The sequence below is a fragment of the Geotrypetes seraphini genome, chromosome 14 (assembly GCF_902459505.1).
Source record: "Geotrypetes seraphini chromosome 14, aGeoSer1.1, whole genome shotgun sequence".
Classification (NCBI taxonomy): domain Eukaryota; kingdom Metazoa; phylum Chordata; class Amphibia; order Gymnophiona; family Dermophiidae; genus Geotrypetes; species Geotrypetes seraphini.
In genome coordinates this window covers 41,018,409-41,035,462 of record NC_047097.1, presented here as the reverse complement: position 1 = coordinate 41,035,462, position 17,054 = coordinate 41,018,409, and the positions used below count along the sequence as shown (strand labels likewise).

At 41.5% G+C, this 17,054-nt stretch overlaps 1 protein-coding gene across 1 annotated transcript in view; it reads left to right on the top strand.

The window, feature by feature from the left end:
- TJP1 (tight junction protein 1) overlaps window positions 1–17,054 on the top strand; it is a 355,098-nt gene that overhangs the window by 195,612 nt on the left and 142,432 nt on the right. The window contains 3 exon segments of the mRNA XM_033920501.1: window positions 8,042–8,060; window positions 8,062–8,106; window positions 8,109–8,190. Of these exon segments, the coding sequence (XP_033776392.1) occupies window positions 8,042–8,060; window positions 8,062–8,106; window positions 8,109–8,190 (146 nt within the window).

The window sequence follows — 17,054 nt, the reverse complement described above, 5'->3', positions numbered from 1 at the left end:
CAGGATCTCCCCTTAGTAAATCCCATGTTGACGTGGATCACGTAGATTCTCCTCGTTCACTGCTTATTGTAATGTTGCTCCAATAAAAATCTCAAACCTTCAGACTAACCAAAAATGAGCGAATTATGATCATCACAGAATACTGCTTGAACATTTTAAGCTTTTTTTTTTTCATATTAAGAAATGTTCAATGTGAGTCAATTTTGAAGTTAAGGCAAATACATTCTTGAGAGGTTGTAAGTAAAATAATTTTCAGACATGCTTAAGCTAAGAATAAAGTATCATTTTTAAATCTTACCTGATTTAATACCCATATTATGCAAGGTGTTGTTTAACTTCCCTAATATAACTGCATGATAATTGTCAAACCCTGAAAATTAAAATCTAGTTGCTGCCAAGCCATTGTCATAAGAGACGTTCCACCCATGTTTATAAATACACTAGTTTTATCTTAAAGTGCAGACTTTTTCCCAGTAGACTTTAAAATAAATATCTTACTTTCCAAAAGCTTCCTGTAATTCTTTTGTATAAAGAACACCCTTAGCCATAACTTTAAAAACTTTTTGTATGCACTTGTAGATTATATTTTAGACTAACAGAACTGGTATGATTAATACATGTGCTTTGCAGACATAGGAAATGATGCCCAATCAAGACCACAAGGCCCATCTAACCTGTTTATTTCTTAAACAGAGCTGTGGAAACTACCATCTCCAGAGCTATACCTCCACATTTTTATATCCTAAGAAATATCAGTACTACCGTATTTTTCGCACTATAAGACGCACCTAAGTTTAGAGGAGGAAAACAAGAAAAAAAATATTCTGTACCAAATTGTGTACTAATATATTTAATAAAATATTACAGGCTCTGCACCCAGCCTCCCTCACTTCTTGTCAGGTTCTGCACCCTGTCCCCCCTTCCCTACCAGGCTCTGCAACCAGCCCATCTCCCTGCCAGGCTCTGCACACTGTCCCACCGCCCTGCCCTGTACACTGTTCCCCCTTTGTGGTCTAGGCCAGGACAGTGATCCAGTGGTATATCGACAGGAGTGAGCTTTCTGCACTTCTGCCCCTCCCTCACTGGATGGCTGCCTCATCATATCACACAGTCAGCGGCACACAAGGCAGGAGCAAGCTTTTCGTGCTCCAGCCTAGCCCCATGCCCTCTTCCATGAATAGCCTGCCCCACCAGTTCTATCGGGACTTGCGAGAACTGATAGCAGGGCATTCATGGGAGCGGCGCAGGGCCAGGCTTGGAGCGTTAAAAAGCTCATTCCTGCTTTGTGCACCACTGGTCGCAGATATGATGAGGCAGCTGTCCAGCAAGGGAGGTGGTGAGGAGCTCAGAAAGCTTTCTCCTGCTGCTACAACGCTGGACCACCAGGATTAAAAAGGTACCAGGGGGGTAAATATAGATATGGTAATTCCATACTTAAACCACTATTCTAGATGCCTATTTCTAACCACTTAACCCTTTCCTTAAAATAAATGTTTTCTTAAATTACTACCGAGTCTTCATTCTTATGAAAGTTAATGCCTGTTCCTTTTTTATGGCATATATTTTAATTCCTTAAACTCATTCTTAGGCCTTGTAGTGCAGAATACCACCATTTACTGTAGGTCTCTTTCTCTGGTATTGCTTCTAATTCTTTATCTGCCTGTTAGAGATTATAGTCTGTGTCTAGATGAGATATTTTCTGTGATTTTTATAGAGAAGGGGAAGACCTGCCCGCCATTGTGAAGAGGCGGGCCTTCCAGCTGGAGTGAGTAGGCATCCCTTCGGCCGGCCTTTGCTGAAAAAAGGTTCCAGGGGTCTGGTGGGCTTTGGGGTTTAGGGTTGGGGGGGTTGTCGAGGTTTGTGGTCATGTTGTTCAGGGGGAGGGTGCTGGGGTATGTTTTAGGGTTGACCCGCCACAGCACATTCAGCTGATCACAGCAGGGAGATTTCCTTGCTGCGATCAGTTTAGTGGCCACGTCTGTTGGAAATATAGAAGCATAAAACAAGAGAGTCCCAAACTCAAACACGCAAAACAAGGAGTGGAAATGTCCTATATAGACTGGTGGACTCAATCTATTCAAAAATGCACTTTATTTACATTCAAAAAAAACTCATGACATTGACATGTACATGTTCGGGCCCGAATGGCCTGCTTCAGGAGTCTACAAATATAGACATACATGAATTAATAATGCACCAAAACACAAGCATAAATATGATACAAATCAATTAAAAACAATAAAAAATGAAAGATAATACATCAGATCAACTGTATAAATCCATGACAATAATGCATCAAAAACAACTATATAAATACATAAAATACAATAATAGAATGATACATAGATAGTAAAAGTAGCAAACGCATATTCATATATTCTTAAAAAAAAAAAAGGCATCAATAATTGCTTAAGAAACAGATATAATGGTTGATATATAATACCACATCACATGGAGACCAAATGCATATAGGGCATGAAACATAGGTCAAGTGAAATGCAGAAAGAAATTCTATACTATTATATAAAAACCCCCAATATAAGCAAGAATAATCAAATGGAACATAAATAATTACTTAAAAGCCAAAATGTGATACATATCACAAATGCATATAGGGGCATCTATATTAGACAAATATATGCAAAGAAAAGAGAAGGCATGACAAAGCATTACATCACTCTAAAACCTACATATAATAAATTCAGTCCATCATTTAATACATGGCAAATAAAACCTGCAAATGAGTGAAATTCCACCAAGAGAAACCAATATTGAAAATGCTTAATTTACCCAAAAGACAATCAAGTATGATTAAAAAATGGCATCCGTTCCAAAATGGTGATGGAAAAATGAAAAGCATGATAGAAATATGGCATATAAGTTTAAAATAGAGTATAAACATCAAGGTAAAATTGCATTAAAAAAAAACGGGTTAGTATAGCATATAAATACAAAATGGTGATACCTCGTAAGTCTTCAAAAATACTGTAAATAATGAATCCACTAGTGTGCCAATATCCAGGTACTGATACAATGCTGTGGGTGATCAAATGAAATAACTTTAAATTACTAGATAACCATTTATGCAAACTAAGCAAAAGCGGTATAGACTTTAGTTAAAATAAACCTACATCTCTTGTATACAGACAGTTGATGCTGCTGCAACACCGGATACAGCATTCCACATAAAATCTTGGCAGGCATTAAAGGTGATATTATATTACTAAGTTGTTAACGTTATGAGGAAAGTGCATGAAAACTCTAAATGCACATTAAAACTTAAATTGTGCAGCGACATCATGTAAAAAAAGTAAGACAGCCGGAACGGGCCCACCTTTGTTTAAACTCCTATAGAAATGGCAACACAGTTCCCGGCATAATGATGCACCCACAATTCAAAAATATCAGAAAAATGAGGGCCCAACCTAAGGGGTTCTATTGGACCGGCAAAAAAAAAAGAAAATGAAACTGTCTTACTTACTCAAATCTTCTGAGAGCATTAACAATAGCCAAAAGGTATTCTGGACGTTACTGTGTATGCAAAGAAAATAGCGTACGTGCTTGATGTATTAGAACATAAGAACATAAGCAATGCCTCTGCTGGGTTCAGACCTGGGGTCCATCGTGCCCAGCAGCCCGTACACTGCGGCGGCCCAACAGGTCTAGACCTGTGCAGTAATCCTCTATCTATACCCTTCTATCCCCTTTTCTAGCAGGAAAATTGTCCAATCCTTTCTTAAACCCTAGTACCATACTCTCCCCATATTACATCCTCTGGAAGTGCATTCCAGGTGACCACCACACATTGGGGTAAAGAAGAACTTCCTAGCATTCGTTTTGAACTCTGTCCCCTTTCAACTTTTCTGAATGCCCTCTTGTTCTTTTATTATTTGAAAGTTTGAAGAATCTGTCCCTCTCTAACTCTCCTATGCCCTTCATGATCTTGTAAGTCTCTATCATATCCCCTCTAAGTCTCCTCTTCTTCAGGGAAAAAGAGACCCAGTTTCTCCAATTCTCTCAGCGTATGAAAGGTTTTCCATCCCTTTAATCAGATGTGTCGCTCTCTCTCTGAACTCTCTCGAGTAACGCCATATCCTTCTTAAGGTACGGCGACCAGTATTGGATGCAGTACTCAAGATGCGGACGCACCATCGCCTGATACAGCGGCAGGATAACTTCTTTCATTCTGGTTGTAATAACCCTTCTTGATTATACCTAGCATTCTATTCGCTCTCATAGCGGCCGCTGCGCACTGTGCCGTCGGCTTCATTGTCATGTCCACCATTACCCCAAGTCCCTTTTATGGTGTACTCTCATTCAATAACATCCTCCCATCTTGTAATTGTACCTCGGGTTTCTGCTTCCCACATGCAATACTTTACACTGCTCATACGTTGAACTTCATCTGCCATCTCGTCTGCCCATTCCCCTAGTTTGTCCAAGCCCTTTGCAATTTTTCGCAGTCCTCCTTTGTCCGAGCTCCACTAAATAGTTTTGGTGTCGTCCGCAAATTTTATTATCTCACACTTCGTCCCTGTTTCTAGATCATATTATGAAATATTTAAATAGCAGTTTTTTATTGTGTTCTTAATTGATTTGTATCATTATTAATGCTTGTATTTTGGTGCATCATTAATCATGTATGGAATACTTGCTACACCTTGGGTTTTGGCCAGGTACTAGTGACCTGGTTGGCCACCGAGAGAACAGGGTTTGATGGACCATTGGTCTGACCTAGTAAAGCTATTCTTATGTTTTTATATTTGTAGACTCCTGAAGCAGGCCATTCGGACCAAAACATGTACATGTCAAGTCAATGAGTTTTTGGATGAAATAAAAGTATGTTTTGAAATAGTTTGAGTCCACCAGTCTATATAGGACATTTCCACTCCTTGTTTTGCGTATTTGAAATGTAGGCCCACATTTCAATGGCTTATATTTCAGCGCCTATCGCGGCCCTGGGTGGTCAGATAGTAGTCACTACTATTATAAATTCCAAGACCCAACATCCCAACCAAACAGGTTTCCGTCAACATCACTCCACCGAACTCGTCACTTATTGAACTGACTACTGACTACCACCTTGATCACTATCAGTCTGTTCTCCTTATCTCTCTTGAACTTTCCTCAGCGTTTAATACCATTGACTACAAGCTGCTATTAAATCGCCTCCACGAAATTGGAATTATGGGTCAAGTCATGGACTGGTTCATCTCAATTTTTACAAGAAGGTTATCAAAGGTCATCTTTTACGGAACCTCTTCTGACTCCTTTGCACTTAAGCATGGTATTCCGCAGGGCTCAATTCTCTCTCTGTTGCTTTTAACATCTTCATGGCTCCTCTTTTAACGTTTTGGTTTTACTACATTTGCTGACGCTGATGATGTTCAGTTAATTCATCCAATCAATCTTGCTATCGCAGAAGAAGTAGCAACTATCAATCAGAAATTGGAAAAAATAAAATTATGATTAGACACAAACATGCTATCACTTAATATTAACAAATCAAAACTAATGATTTTCCCTCTCAAAGATGAGCAGTCCCTGCAGGCCCCCATATTCTTACAGCCCATCTAAAACTCATCACTCTTTCTCAAAATCTTCTTACTATATCATCATTGAGGCTAATCAACACCATGAGATCTAACAATTTCACCGTTACAGCACCCACCCTATGGAATTCTATACCTAATTACCTACTGGCAATACCTGCAGTAGATCAATTCAAATCTAATCTAAAAACCTTTTTATTCCAGGATGCTTTTGGATAAAAACTGCCTTTCTAAGGACAAAACAATCCTCTTCTGATTTTACCCTCCCTATCGTTCGTCCCTTTTATGTTCCTTTTGGCAAATATTGTTCTTGCCCACCTCTTTATGTTCAGAGTATGTCTGTTAAGTCAAGTAATTTGTTGTATTAACATTCCCTGGTATTGTCCATCTTTGTTAATTTTATAATTTGGTTTTATTGTATCTATGCTTTGTATTATTAGTATTTTAAATCGCCTAGAAGCCCGATTAGGCGGTATAAAATTTTTTAAATAAACTTGAAACTTGACTTGCAGTGTATACAACTACAAAAAATATTGCGTTATAGTAAATAACTTAGTTTTAGGCAAAGTAGTATTGATCCACTGTGCAATGTTACAGAGCTTCTTCTTTTCACTATATTAAAGCTTCCTCAGGAGTAGAAGATCACCACGCTATTGTTCCCGAGTCCCATATTCAGCCAGGAAAAACGGTTCTACAAAGCAAAATTCATTGTTAAAGATGGACAAGGCAAACTAACTGGATTTTTGATTTTAAAAACTTACAATTAAATAGAACCGTAAAAGGCTATTTCTCTCCTTCGTTGAAACTTTTCAAGAGAGCTTGAGTACTTCATACAATGAAGAAAAACCGTGTTCCTTTCGTGCCGCTATGCAGTGCAGTGCCAAAAAATGGTACTTCAGCGATTTTGATAAGAAATTGCATTGCATACACTGCAAGTCCAAATACATTGGAATTTATAAATAGTAATGACTTATGTGACCACCCCAGGGAGTTTTTTATGACTGATGATAGCTCAATTGATAGAGGTTAGAATATTCTTGTCCAAAGTCCTGTTTCCTTGAGCACTTGAGGTCTTTTTCTCCCTAGATTGTCCTATAGCATATCAACATATTGAGATAGCCTTTATTGGTTATACAGAGTCTAATTCAGTATTTGTCCATAATGTTTTGGGGCAAACAGTATATAACATTTGGGTCCTTATCGAATTCCTATATCCCAAGCTAAGCATCCCACCATGACATAAAGGAAGCATGCCATACCAATCCTCGTATTCCTTTGTGTATCATAATTGTAATGTATAATAATTACAATTAACATCAGCATTTGCACAACAATATTATAGATTGTACATTTTTGACCTGACCTGAACATGCACCTGTTGTACCTACATGTGATGAGTGGAACAGCAGCTTCTGGGATGTATGCTAGTCTTATTTCCAAGCATTCTGATGATGCTTATGTCTTACACATGCCACGTAAGCTGGCAAGAACCTAAAATGATAATTAGAGGACATGTTCTGTTTGTTTGCACAGCTTGCTAGATTAGAACTGGAACTGGCCATATAAACTTGTAGTTATGGCCACCATGTGGGCTGGGATAATGGTAGGTACCACATGGCTGAAGACCAAGGCAGACCATCACTTACAGATCAGGCACTGTCAGCTCAGATGACTTGAGGATTACGATGTACCGTGAGAAGCCAGCCGCACAATAAGTTGTAGCACACCAGGAGGAGGACCCAGTATCGGTTTTTATTACTGATTGTCACCTAGACATGGATCATAACTCAATCCATATTGAAGTTGATGTGGAACAATGATTATGATGCAGATCTATTGTGTAGACATTCCAAAATAATTAGTTGCTACAAATTTGTTCTTGGCAGATATTTGGAAGTCTTCTTGCCCACCTTGTGTTATGGGGAAAAGATACTGTAGTTTAGTTTTACAACTACCGAGTTTTCCTCCCTGAAAATAAGACAGGGTCTTATATTATTTATGCTTCAAAAAAATGCACTAAGGCTTATTTCGAGGAATGTCTTATTTTCAGGGAAACATGGTACTGCCCTTGACACTTGCCATGTTATTCCTATCGCTCCCATCCCTTTGTGCGACCTGAACACCACTGACTCTCCTACCATGTTATACCTATCCTTCCCTCCCATCCCTTGTGCACCGGAACACCACCAACATCACTGATGACATCATCAGTGACACGGTAGAGGGAAGGCCCTGGCGGGTGAAGGTCACGAAGCAGCCCGTTCAGAGTGCTAGCCATTGCTTTTGAAGCTTCGGAGGTATGTAAGGCAGTCAGTGGTGTTCATGGATGCACAACAAGGATGGATCTTAACTAGGGCTTATATAAGGACCTACCCCGAAAATCATGCTAGAGCTTATTTTTTGGGGAAACAGGGTAAATCTCATCATGGTGAATTTATTGAAATATCTGTGGCAGACCCAATTTGTTTTTAATTTGTGTTTTCGTTTAGTCTCCAAAGCAGAGAGGATAGAAAGAATCTCAAAACCTGGGGCTGTTTCTACACCCTGTAAAGAAAAATGAATGATCACTCCCCCATTTCTAGAACTTCAGAAGAATCAATGGTTGAAAGAGAAGATAAACAAACTCCCCCTCTGCCAGGTGTGTATAATTCTTGATTGTTTAATCTAATAAGTGACCAGATTTGGTGAAATTTGTAGGTATTAAGAAAAGCATATAATATTTCAAAGTGGATAAAAAATTTACCACAAGGCAGCGAACCAAGAAACACATAATCAAAGAAACAGGATAATAATACAAAAATATCAACAATTACAAACAGAAATGCTGTAGAAATACCAGTGCTTACTGTAAAAAGAAAATTTGAGGTTTTATAAGCCTAGGGTGAAAGCCTCACATAACAACTACTGTCAAAGCTGTTGTTTGGAAAAGGGACAAATTACCGTATTTCCCCATGTATAAGGCCGTAGGAAATGCCGATGTAGGTTTTAAAAACTCTTAGATTAGCCGCCCCATGTTACTAGCCACAGCTTATCTAAGGATTTTAAAACCTACATCGGCCTATACATCATCCCCCCCTTTAAATACCTCCCTTGCCGTGCCTGCCTCCTCCAAATACACTGTTCAGGGCGGGAGCGATGTTTGCTATCTCAAGCCTCGCCCCATCGCTCCTGCCCTGCACAGTTTGTTTGGAGGAGGCAGGCGTGGCCGTATAAGAAGATTACCTGCCAGGGAGGTATTTAAAAGGGGGGGGGGTGATGTATTGCTCCATGTATAAGCTGCCCCATTTAAGCAAGCTGCGCCCACTAGGCCGGTTTGCAAAATCGATGTATAGGCCACAGCCTATACATGGGGAAATATGGTAGATTTCTTTTTCAACTGCAAGGGCAGTTTATTCCACTCATATGGCCCAGACACACAAAATACACCATGTCTGGTCTTAATTACCAATAATGGTAAATAGGGACTACCGGATCCCCTACATCCGCTGAATTCAAAGCACAGGTTAGTAAATATCGCAGTAAATTTGATCTTAAGTCCTGGTAAAGTCCAAAATGAACCAATAATAGCAATTTAAAACGTATATAAAATACAGTAGGTAACCATTGTAGCTGAACATAAACAGCTTGGTTATGGTTAATGCCTGGTTTTCTTTTGATTTTGTAAGATTTTTTATAATGTAATAATAAAAGGCTATTATTCCAGGATAAGCAGGCAGCATATTCTCACTGATGAGTGACGTCATCGATGGAGCCCCAGTATGGACCACTTTAAAAGTGCCTTACCCCCCTCCCTTCCCCCCCCTCCCCCGACGTAGGTGCACAGTCCCTCAGTTTCTTAGTTTTTGTGGAGCTAAGAAGACGCGTTTTCAACAGACGTTTGAAAATTTTTTCTAGCTGCCTTCCCGCTCTTGTTGGATTTCTTTGACTGTTTCAGTCATTATTTTCTTCATATCTTGTTTTTCTTCTTTTGTTTGTTTCCCTCTCGCGGGTTTGGCCTGGTGGGGCCTGTTCAACCACTTTGGCCTCTGATTTTGATCTTGCCGGGGCTGTGTTTCCTTCGATGTCCTGTCCGCAGATGGGTGTTAAAAAGTGTGGATGTTGTGCTTGCCCCATTTCTGTGACTGACCCCGCATCGCTGGTGTCTCCAGTGTTTGGGCCTGAACATCGTCTGGGAGACCTGTTCCCGATGTTCTTCTTTACAGAAAAGAACTTTGAAGAACCGCCTCATTCAACAGCGACTTCTCTTCAGCGTTGGGATGGAAGGGGACTCAACATCGCTTCCGATGTCACCAGCCAAGTCGACACCGATAGAAACATCTCGGTGTTGCAGCCTTCTGTGGGTAATCTGGCTAAGAAGCCTTCCCCACCCCCTCTGGGCCTCAGGTCAAAGTAGCAGTGAGCCAAGTCTTGCCGACCTCAAAGAAGCCCAAAAAGCGCTACGCTCCGATATCGGTGAGTGCTTCGTCATCGGCCTCCTCATCACCGGAATGTAGGTACCTGGCAAAAAAGCCAGTGGTACCGGTGCTTACCCTCAAGCAAAAAATTGACAGTTTGCTTAGGGAAGAACATGGGTGAGCATTCCAAATGCTGGTGCTGACCCAACTTGTGGCCCATGTCGACACCTACCGACTCCCCTGGTGCCAGTCTGGTCTGAGCCCTCGACACCGGTTGCATCTGTAGTGGACACTCCATCGGTGCAGACGCTTCCCACAAGGGGAATCGTCACCTTCGACTTGCCGGCATCGGTCGTCCTCAACACAGACATCACCAGAGTCGACTCTGGTGCGGTTCCGGAAGGCATTACAAAAGCTAAAGCATATTGAGCCTTCGACATCGAGTTTTCGGCACCATCCACATTCTGTTCAAGATTCAAACTTGTGGGGAGACTCTGAACAGGATCCTCTTCTTTCTGAAGATGTGGGTTCTTCTGATGATGATTCACCTCAACATTCCTCTCAGGAGACCCCTGTGTTATCTGAAAAGTCATCTTTTTCCACATTTCTTCGTCAAATGTGCAGAAACTTTATCCATTCACTGGAAGCTGACTCCAAACACTCTAAGCAGTTCTTAGAGGCCTTAGATTATGATCAACCACCTAAGGAACTGCTCAAGCTTCCCCTTCATGGCATTTTACAAGAAACTTTTTTTAAAAATCTGGAAATGCCACTTAACCATTCCTGTGAGCTCTTCGCAAGTTGGATACTCTGTACAGAGTGGTTCCTATTCCTGGGTTTGACAAACCCCAACTTCCACATTCCAATGAGTCTCTCCTGGTGGAGTCTACTTTAAAGAAGTCTTTGGGGGATAGTGTTTAAGCATCTGTACCCCTGGCAGAGAGGGCAAAGCCATGGATCGATTTGGTAAAATGCCTTTACCAAAATGCCATGTTAGCCAACTGTTCTGGCAACTACAATTGTCATTTTTCGTTTTACCCTCAAGTACTTGTTAAAACATATTTCTCTTTTCCAGAAAATACATTCCAGAGTGCAAACTTCCTGCTTTTCAACATCATATTTCTGATCTGTTTCATCTGAGAAAATATATGGTCCATTCAACTTACCGACACTTTTGAACTTACCTCCCGTGCTGCAGCCATGTCTGTAGCCATGAGACGTCTGGCCTGGCTTCGGGATGTCTGAACTGGATGGTGAACCATCAAGATAGGCTTGCCAATGTTCCGTGTCCTTGGAGATGAGCTTTTTGGTCCCGGCTACACAGAAGTTGTCTGCTCATGAAACCAGATTGGACATTCTGGTCAAGCCTAAAAAGAAGCCTCCACCTTCTCAGTCCTTTCATACCGCGGTTTCTTCTTATGGATTACTGCAAGTCTGCAGCTACCTTCTCAGTCTCAACCTAGAAGGCAGAAACAGCAACTCTCGTCATCAACCAAAAACCACAGGCTGCTCCCCAAAAAACCTACACAACCTTTTTGATGTGTTTCTTCAGAGTTTAGCCACCATCAGCAATCTATTTTTTTTAATATTTTTATTTATAACCTTTTAAATTTAATCAAGCATACATAACTTGAAAAAGATCCGGAATACAATCAAGCAAGCAAACAAAAAGAAAATCACCTAATTATACAATCAGATGTAATGGAAACATTAACTAATATTTAGTCCACAATTTATAGGGATCAAGAAAGGAAAATTTTCACAATTAGAAATATAACTCTTACTAGAGTAACGGCCTAAGTAACCCTAACTACAGCCGGATGGTAGGTCATTTATCATTGGACTAAGATTCCAACCTTTCTTTGGTCCAATAAAAATCTAAAAGCTGTTTGGGCTCAAAAAAAAGAAAATTCTTACTCTGATAGGTAATATAACATTTTGCTGGAATTTAACCAAAAAAGTAGCCCCTAGAGCTAGGACTCTTGGCCTTAGGCCAAGAGATTCCTTCCTTCGCTTCTGGGTTTTCTGAGCCAAATCTGGAAAAATTCTCACATTAGAGCCCAAAAACATATCATTAATATGTCGGAAATACAAACGAAGAATATATTCCCTATCACTTCCAATAGCCAATGTCAGCAACAAAGTAGTTCTGTCGGTTTACCACCTCAAGGGAACTTTCTAGAAATGAAGACAATTCATATCCAAATTTTCTTTCGGATCTGTAGGATTCCCCTTGAGGTTTCTTTAAGGTCAGATAATAAGCCCTCACAATTGGAGGTAAATTTTCCAATGGAATGGAAAAGAACCTCTTGAAATATTTTCTCGCCATCTCAACCAGGTGAAATGACGGGACATTTAGGAAAATTCAAAAGTCTTAAATTGTTCTATCCTCAAAGAATTTTCAAAGTTCTCCAACTTACGGGAAATAAATGATCTTTCTTTAACCATTTCCATTTGTACAGTTTTAATTTCCTTTAAATTTTCTTGTTTCTCCAATTTTTTAGTTAAGTCAGACAGACACACTCCTTGCTGTTCTACTTTGGAGTAAATAGTCCCATAGTCAGATTTAATAACTGAAAGACTCAACTTAAGGTTGGCGTCCATGATAGATATGGCCTGCCAGAGCGCCTCCATATCTATTTTCTGTGGTCTTTTTAATTCCCCAAAACAGATGGCATTCTCTCCCGGAGCACCTCTCACCTCTCCTTCCATGGTGCTGGGAGATAGCTGACATATTCCACCTGCATCTTCCTCCTGAGTCTCCCGTGCTGGTGTCCCTCCTTCACTGGAGCACAGCCCTTCCTCTTCGGGCAGCTGAACTCCTGTGTCTCCCTGCATCTGAGTACTTCCGGGTTGGGGAGGGAGCCGACCTCTGCTCCGGGCTCAGTATCGCCCGTGGCAGCTCCTGCGCCGAGTTCCCCCGATGAATCCGGGCTCACCCCGAGGTAGGAAGGGTTCCTTCAGATGGAGGGGAAAAGGCAGTTGTTATCGTAGTTGAACCAGACGCTGTGGGGTCCCAAGCACCGGAGGGTTAGGGCGAAAGATCCCTTTTCTTTTCCCCATTTCATTAGGAGAAAGAAAATACGCAGCGCTGTTCACTATCGATTCGGAGCGCGACGTACTCCCGTTCCAGGCATCCGTCTTCCGCCGCCATCTTAATCCCCATGGAGTCTTGATAATATTTCAAACGTGGCACCATCAGCATCTTACAGTCTGCTCTTCATCCCAATCGGATGCCGTCTCCAATTTTTCCTTGCTTGCATGGAGCTCATAACATCAGACCTCTGGGTCTTAACCATCATTCATCAGTGTTACACTCTCTATTTTTCACACCTTGCCTCCAGACCATCCTCCAAGAGAGTCTGCTTTGGGATCCTGCACAGTCCTCTCTTCTTCTCCAGGAGGTTCAATCCTTATCTTGCTGAATGCCATAGAGGTAGTTCCTCTCTCTCGGCAGAATCAGGGATTCTACTCCCATTACTTCTTAGTTCCAAAGAAGACGGGAGGACTGCGACTTGTTCTGGATCTCAAGCTCTCAACAAATTTCTAGTCAAGGAGAAATTTTGGATGCTCTCCTTCGCCCTGCTTTATCCTCTTCTCAATCAGATCGACTGCTATGCTCTCTGGATCCAAGGAAGCCATACACACATATTCCAATTCATCTGGCTAAGATACCTCCGTTTTCAGATAAATCAGCGTCACTACCAGTACATGGTTCTTCCTTTCGGCCTGGCATCTTCTCTCAGAGTCTTCATGAAGTGCCTGATTGTAGTGGCTGCATCTCTCCAATCCACACGGCCTCCAAGTCTTTCCTTACCTTGGACGACTGGTTGATCAAGGCTGTTTCATCTCAAGAAGTGTTCCAAGCAACATCTCAGAACATTTCTTTTCTTCAGGTTCTAGGATTCGAAGTCAACTTCCCCAAATCCCATCTCATTCCAACTCAACATCTTCAGTTCATTGGAGCTATCCTAGACACCACTCTCATGAGAGTGTTCCTCCCTCCGGAACGCCTTCAGTCTCTCATCTGCCTTTGTCAGCAACTGCTTCCTCTTCAGTCCATCTCTGCGAGATACATGATGGTTCTGGGCCATATGGCTTCTACAGTGCATGTGACTCCACTGCCACGACTACACCTTCGCACTCCTCAGTGGACTCTTGCATCTCAATGGTCTCAAGCGACGGATCATCTCTCACAACATATATCCATAACATCATCTCTTCTGCAGTCACTTCAATGGTGGATGACCTCCTTCAATCTATCCAGGGGTCTCCTTTTTCACTTACCCCCTCATCACAAAGTCATCATGACGCATGCATCCTCTTATGCTTGGGGGGCACATATGGACGATCTTCGGACTCAGGGTCTCTGGACCGCCAGAGAGTGAAAATTTCACATGAATTTCCTGGAGCTTAGAGCGATGTATTATGCCCTCAAGGCTTTCCATCATCTCCTCTGCCCTCAAGTCCTCCTCCTTCGCACAGACAATCAAGTAGCAATGTACTACATAAACAAGTAAGGAGGCACGGGTTCTCTCCTGTTAATGCCAGGAGGCCCCACCCAAAAATCTTGAATTGGGCAACAACTCGCAACCATTTTCTTAAAGGCTGTCTACATTCAAGGGAGAAGAATTTCCCTAGCAGACAACCTCAGCAGAATTCTTCAACCTCACGAACGGACTCTCAACTCTGCAGCTCTCCAGTCCATATTTGCTCAATGGGGCACTCCACAAATGGACTTGTCGGTGGCTCCCCACAATTCATCAGTTGCCCCAGTTTGCTCCAGACTTCACTCTCCTTTCTGTCTGGAAGCTGATGCTTTTCCTCCTGGAGTGGACGGGCCTGTTTCTCTACGCATTCCCTCCAATTCTTCTCATGTTGAGAACTCTGTTCAAACTCAAACGAGAGGGAGGCTACCATGATTCTCATTGCTTCCTTCTACTTCAGCTCAGCTCCCGGGAGCTTATACCTCTTCCAGTTTTTCTACTCTGCTTACTCAGCATCAGGAATCACATTCTACATCCCACCTGCAATCACTACACCTGACAGCTTGGTTTCTTTTGGGGATGAATCCATCTGACTTACATCTCTCTCAACCTGTTCGACACATTCTTGATGCCTCCTAGGAAACCAGCTACCCAACAATGTTATCAACATTTTATGATTTACCAATTGTATTGCACTATCAAAGTTTGAAAATCAATAAAGATTTAAACAAGGAACAAAAGTGGAGTAGATTTTTCTTCCTGGTGTCTTCTTCACCATCATGATCCCACTTCCTTATAAGTGGATTTGGTGTTGGATTATCTACTTCATCTGTCTGACTCTGGACTCAAATCTATATCTGTCAGAGTCCATCTTGGCGCTATTATAGCTTTTCACATACCAGTTGAGCGAAAGCCTCTCACTGCTCATCCTCTGGTCTCCAGATTTATGAAAGGACTTTTCAATGTTAAACCACCTCTCAAGCCTCCACCTGTCGTTTGGGACCTTAATGTGGTTCTTTCCAGATTGATGAAGCCACCATTTGATAACCAATGGCCACAGCTCATCTCAAGTTTCTCACCTGGAAAGTTGTCTTCCTTATTGCTCTCACCTCTGCCAGGAGGGGTCAGTGAGTTACAAGCGTTGGTGGCAGATCCACCCTTTACAGTTTTTCACCATGATAAAGTGATTCTATGCACGCATCCTAAGTTTCTACCAAAAGTTGTCACGGAGTTTCATCTTAATCAGTCAATTGTTCTGCTAGTGTTTTTCCTAAGCTCATTCTCATCTGGAGAGAAACCGCTTTGCACACTCTGGATTGTAAGCGTGCTTTGGGCCTATACATTGACAGGACAAAGCCTCATCGTACTTCTCCCCAACTCTTTGTCTCTTTTAATCCAAACAAGTTAGGGCATCCTGTTTCCAAGAGAACGATTTCTACTGGCTGGTTGCCTGTATCTCGTTCTGTTATGCTCAGACTGACTGGCACTGGAGAGTCGTGTCCACAGCCCACAAAATTATAGCAGCTTCTGTTGCTTTCCTTAGATCTACTCCCATTGAGGAAATCTGTAAAGCTGCCACCTGGTCCTCAGTTCATACATTCACTTCTCATGTTGTCTGGAGTCTTTCTCCATATGGGATGGGCACTTCAGCCAATCTATATTACAAAATTTATTCTCCTAAGGGCCAACACTCCCACTATCCCATTCTTTTTAGCTTGGAGGTTACCCACATGTAGAGAATATGCTGCCTGCTTGTCCTGGGATAAAGCAGTTACTTACCGTAACAGGTGTTATCCAGGGACAGCAGGCAGATATTCTCACAACCCACCTACCTCCCTGTGGTTGGCTTCTTTGCTTGCTATCTGAACTGAGGACACGCTGAGGAGGCGCATGCCCTAGGCAGGGCGGGAGGGGCACGCGCGGGCCAATTGCATGCCTGAAGGTCTACGAACAAGTCTGCTTGCGAAAACGTTCGCTAGGGGGCTCAGTCAGTGACGTCACCCACATGTAGAGAATATCTGCCTGCTGTCCCTGGATAACACCTGTTACGGTAAGTAACTGTGCTTTCTCTAATAGCACTTTATGAATTACTAATAAAATCTTAAAAGTAATACAAAATTATATGATAATAGGTGTAAGCTATGTGATAGCTGCATGTTGACTAACATAAATATATTACACAAGTAGTGATTGTAACGAAGACCATTGTGAGGAATTAGACAACAGTATACCTAATTTTATGAGGTATACTACATTTACAATGAGATTTCTGAGCTGCACTATGCCTAACTAGGTTCAAGGTGACTTTCAATACTATTTAAATGGATACAATATAAAAATAATACAAGAAGGTCTTAGTAGTACATGACAATACATAAATGAGGGGGTAATATAATAGAAGAGCTAATACTGAATTAAAGGGATGCTGAGATTCCTACTGTGCAATTTCTAAGAGAGACAATCTTGCACTAACCAAGGATGTTTTTAAGAGGTTATGTTATTGACGCTATAGGTGATGATTGATTGCTAGTCTTTTTTTTTTTTTTTAGAAGTCTGTAGCAAAATTGTTATTATTAGTTGAGTATACCTTTTTCTCTCCCTCAACATACAAGAACTTTTCT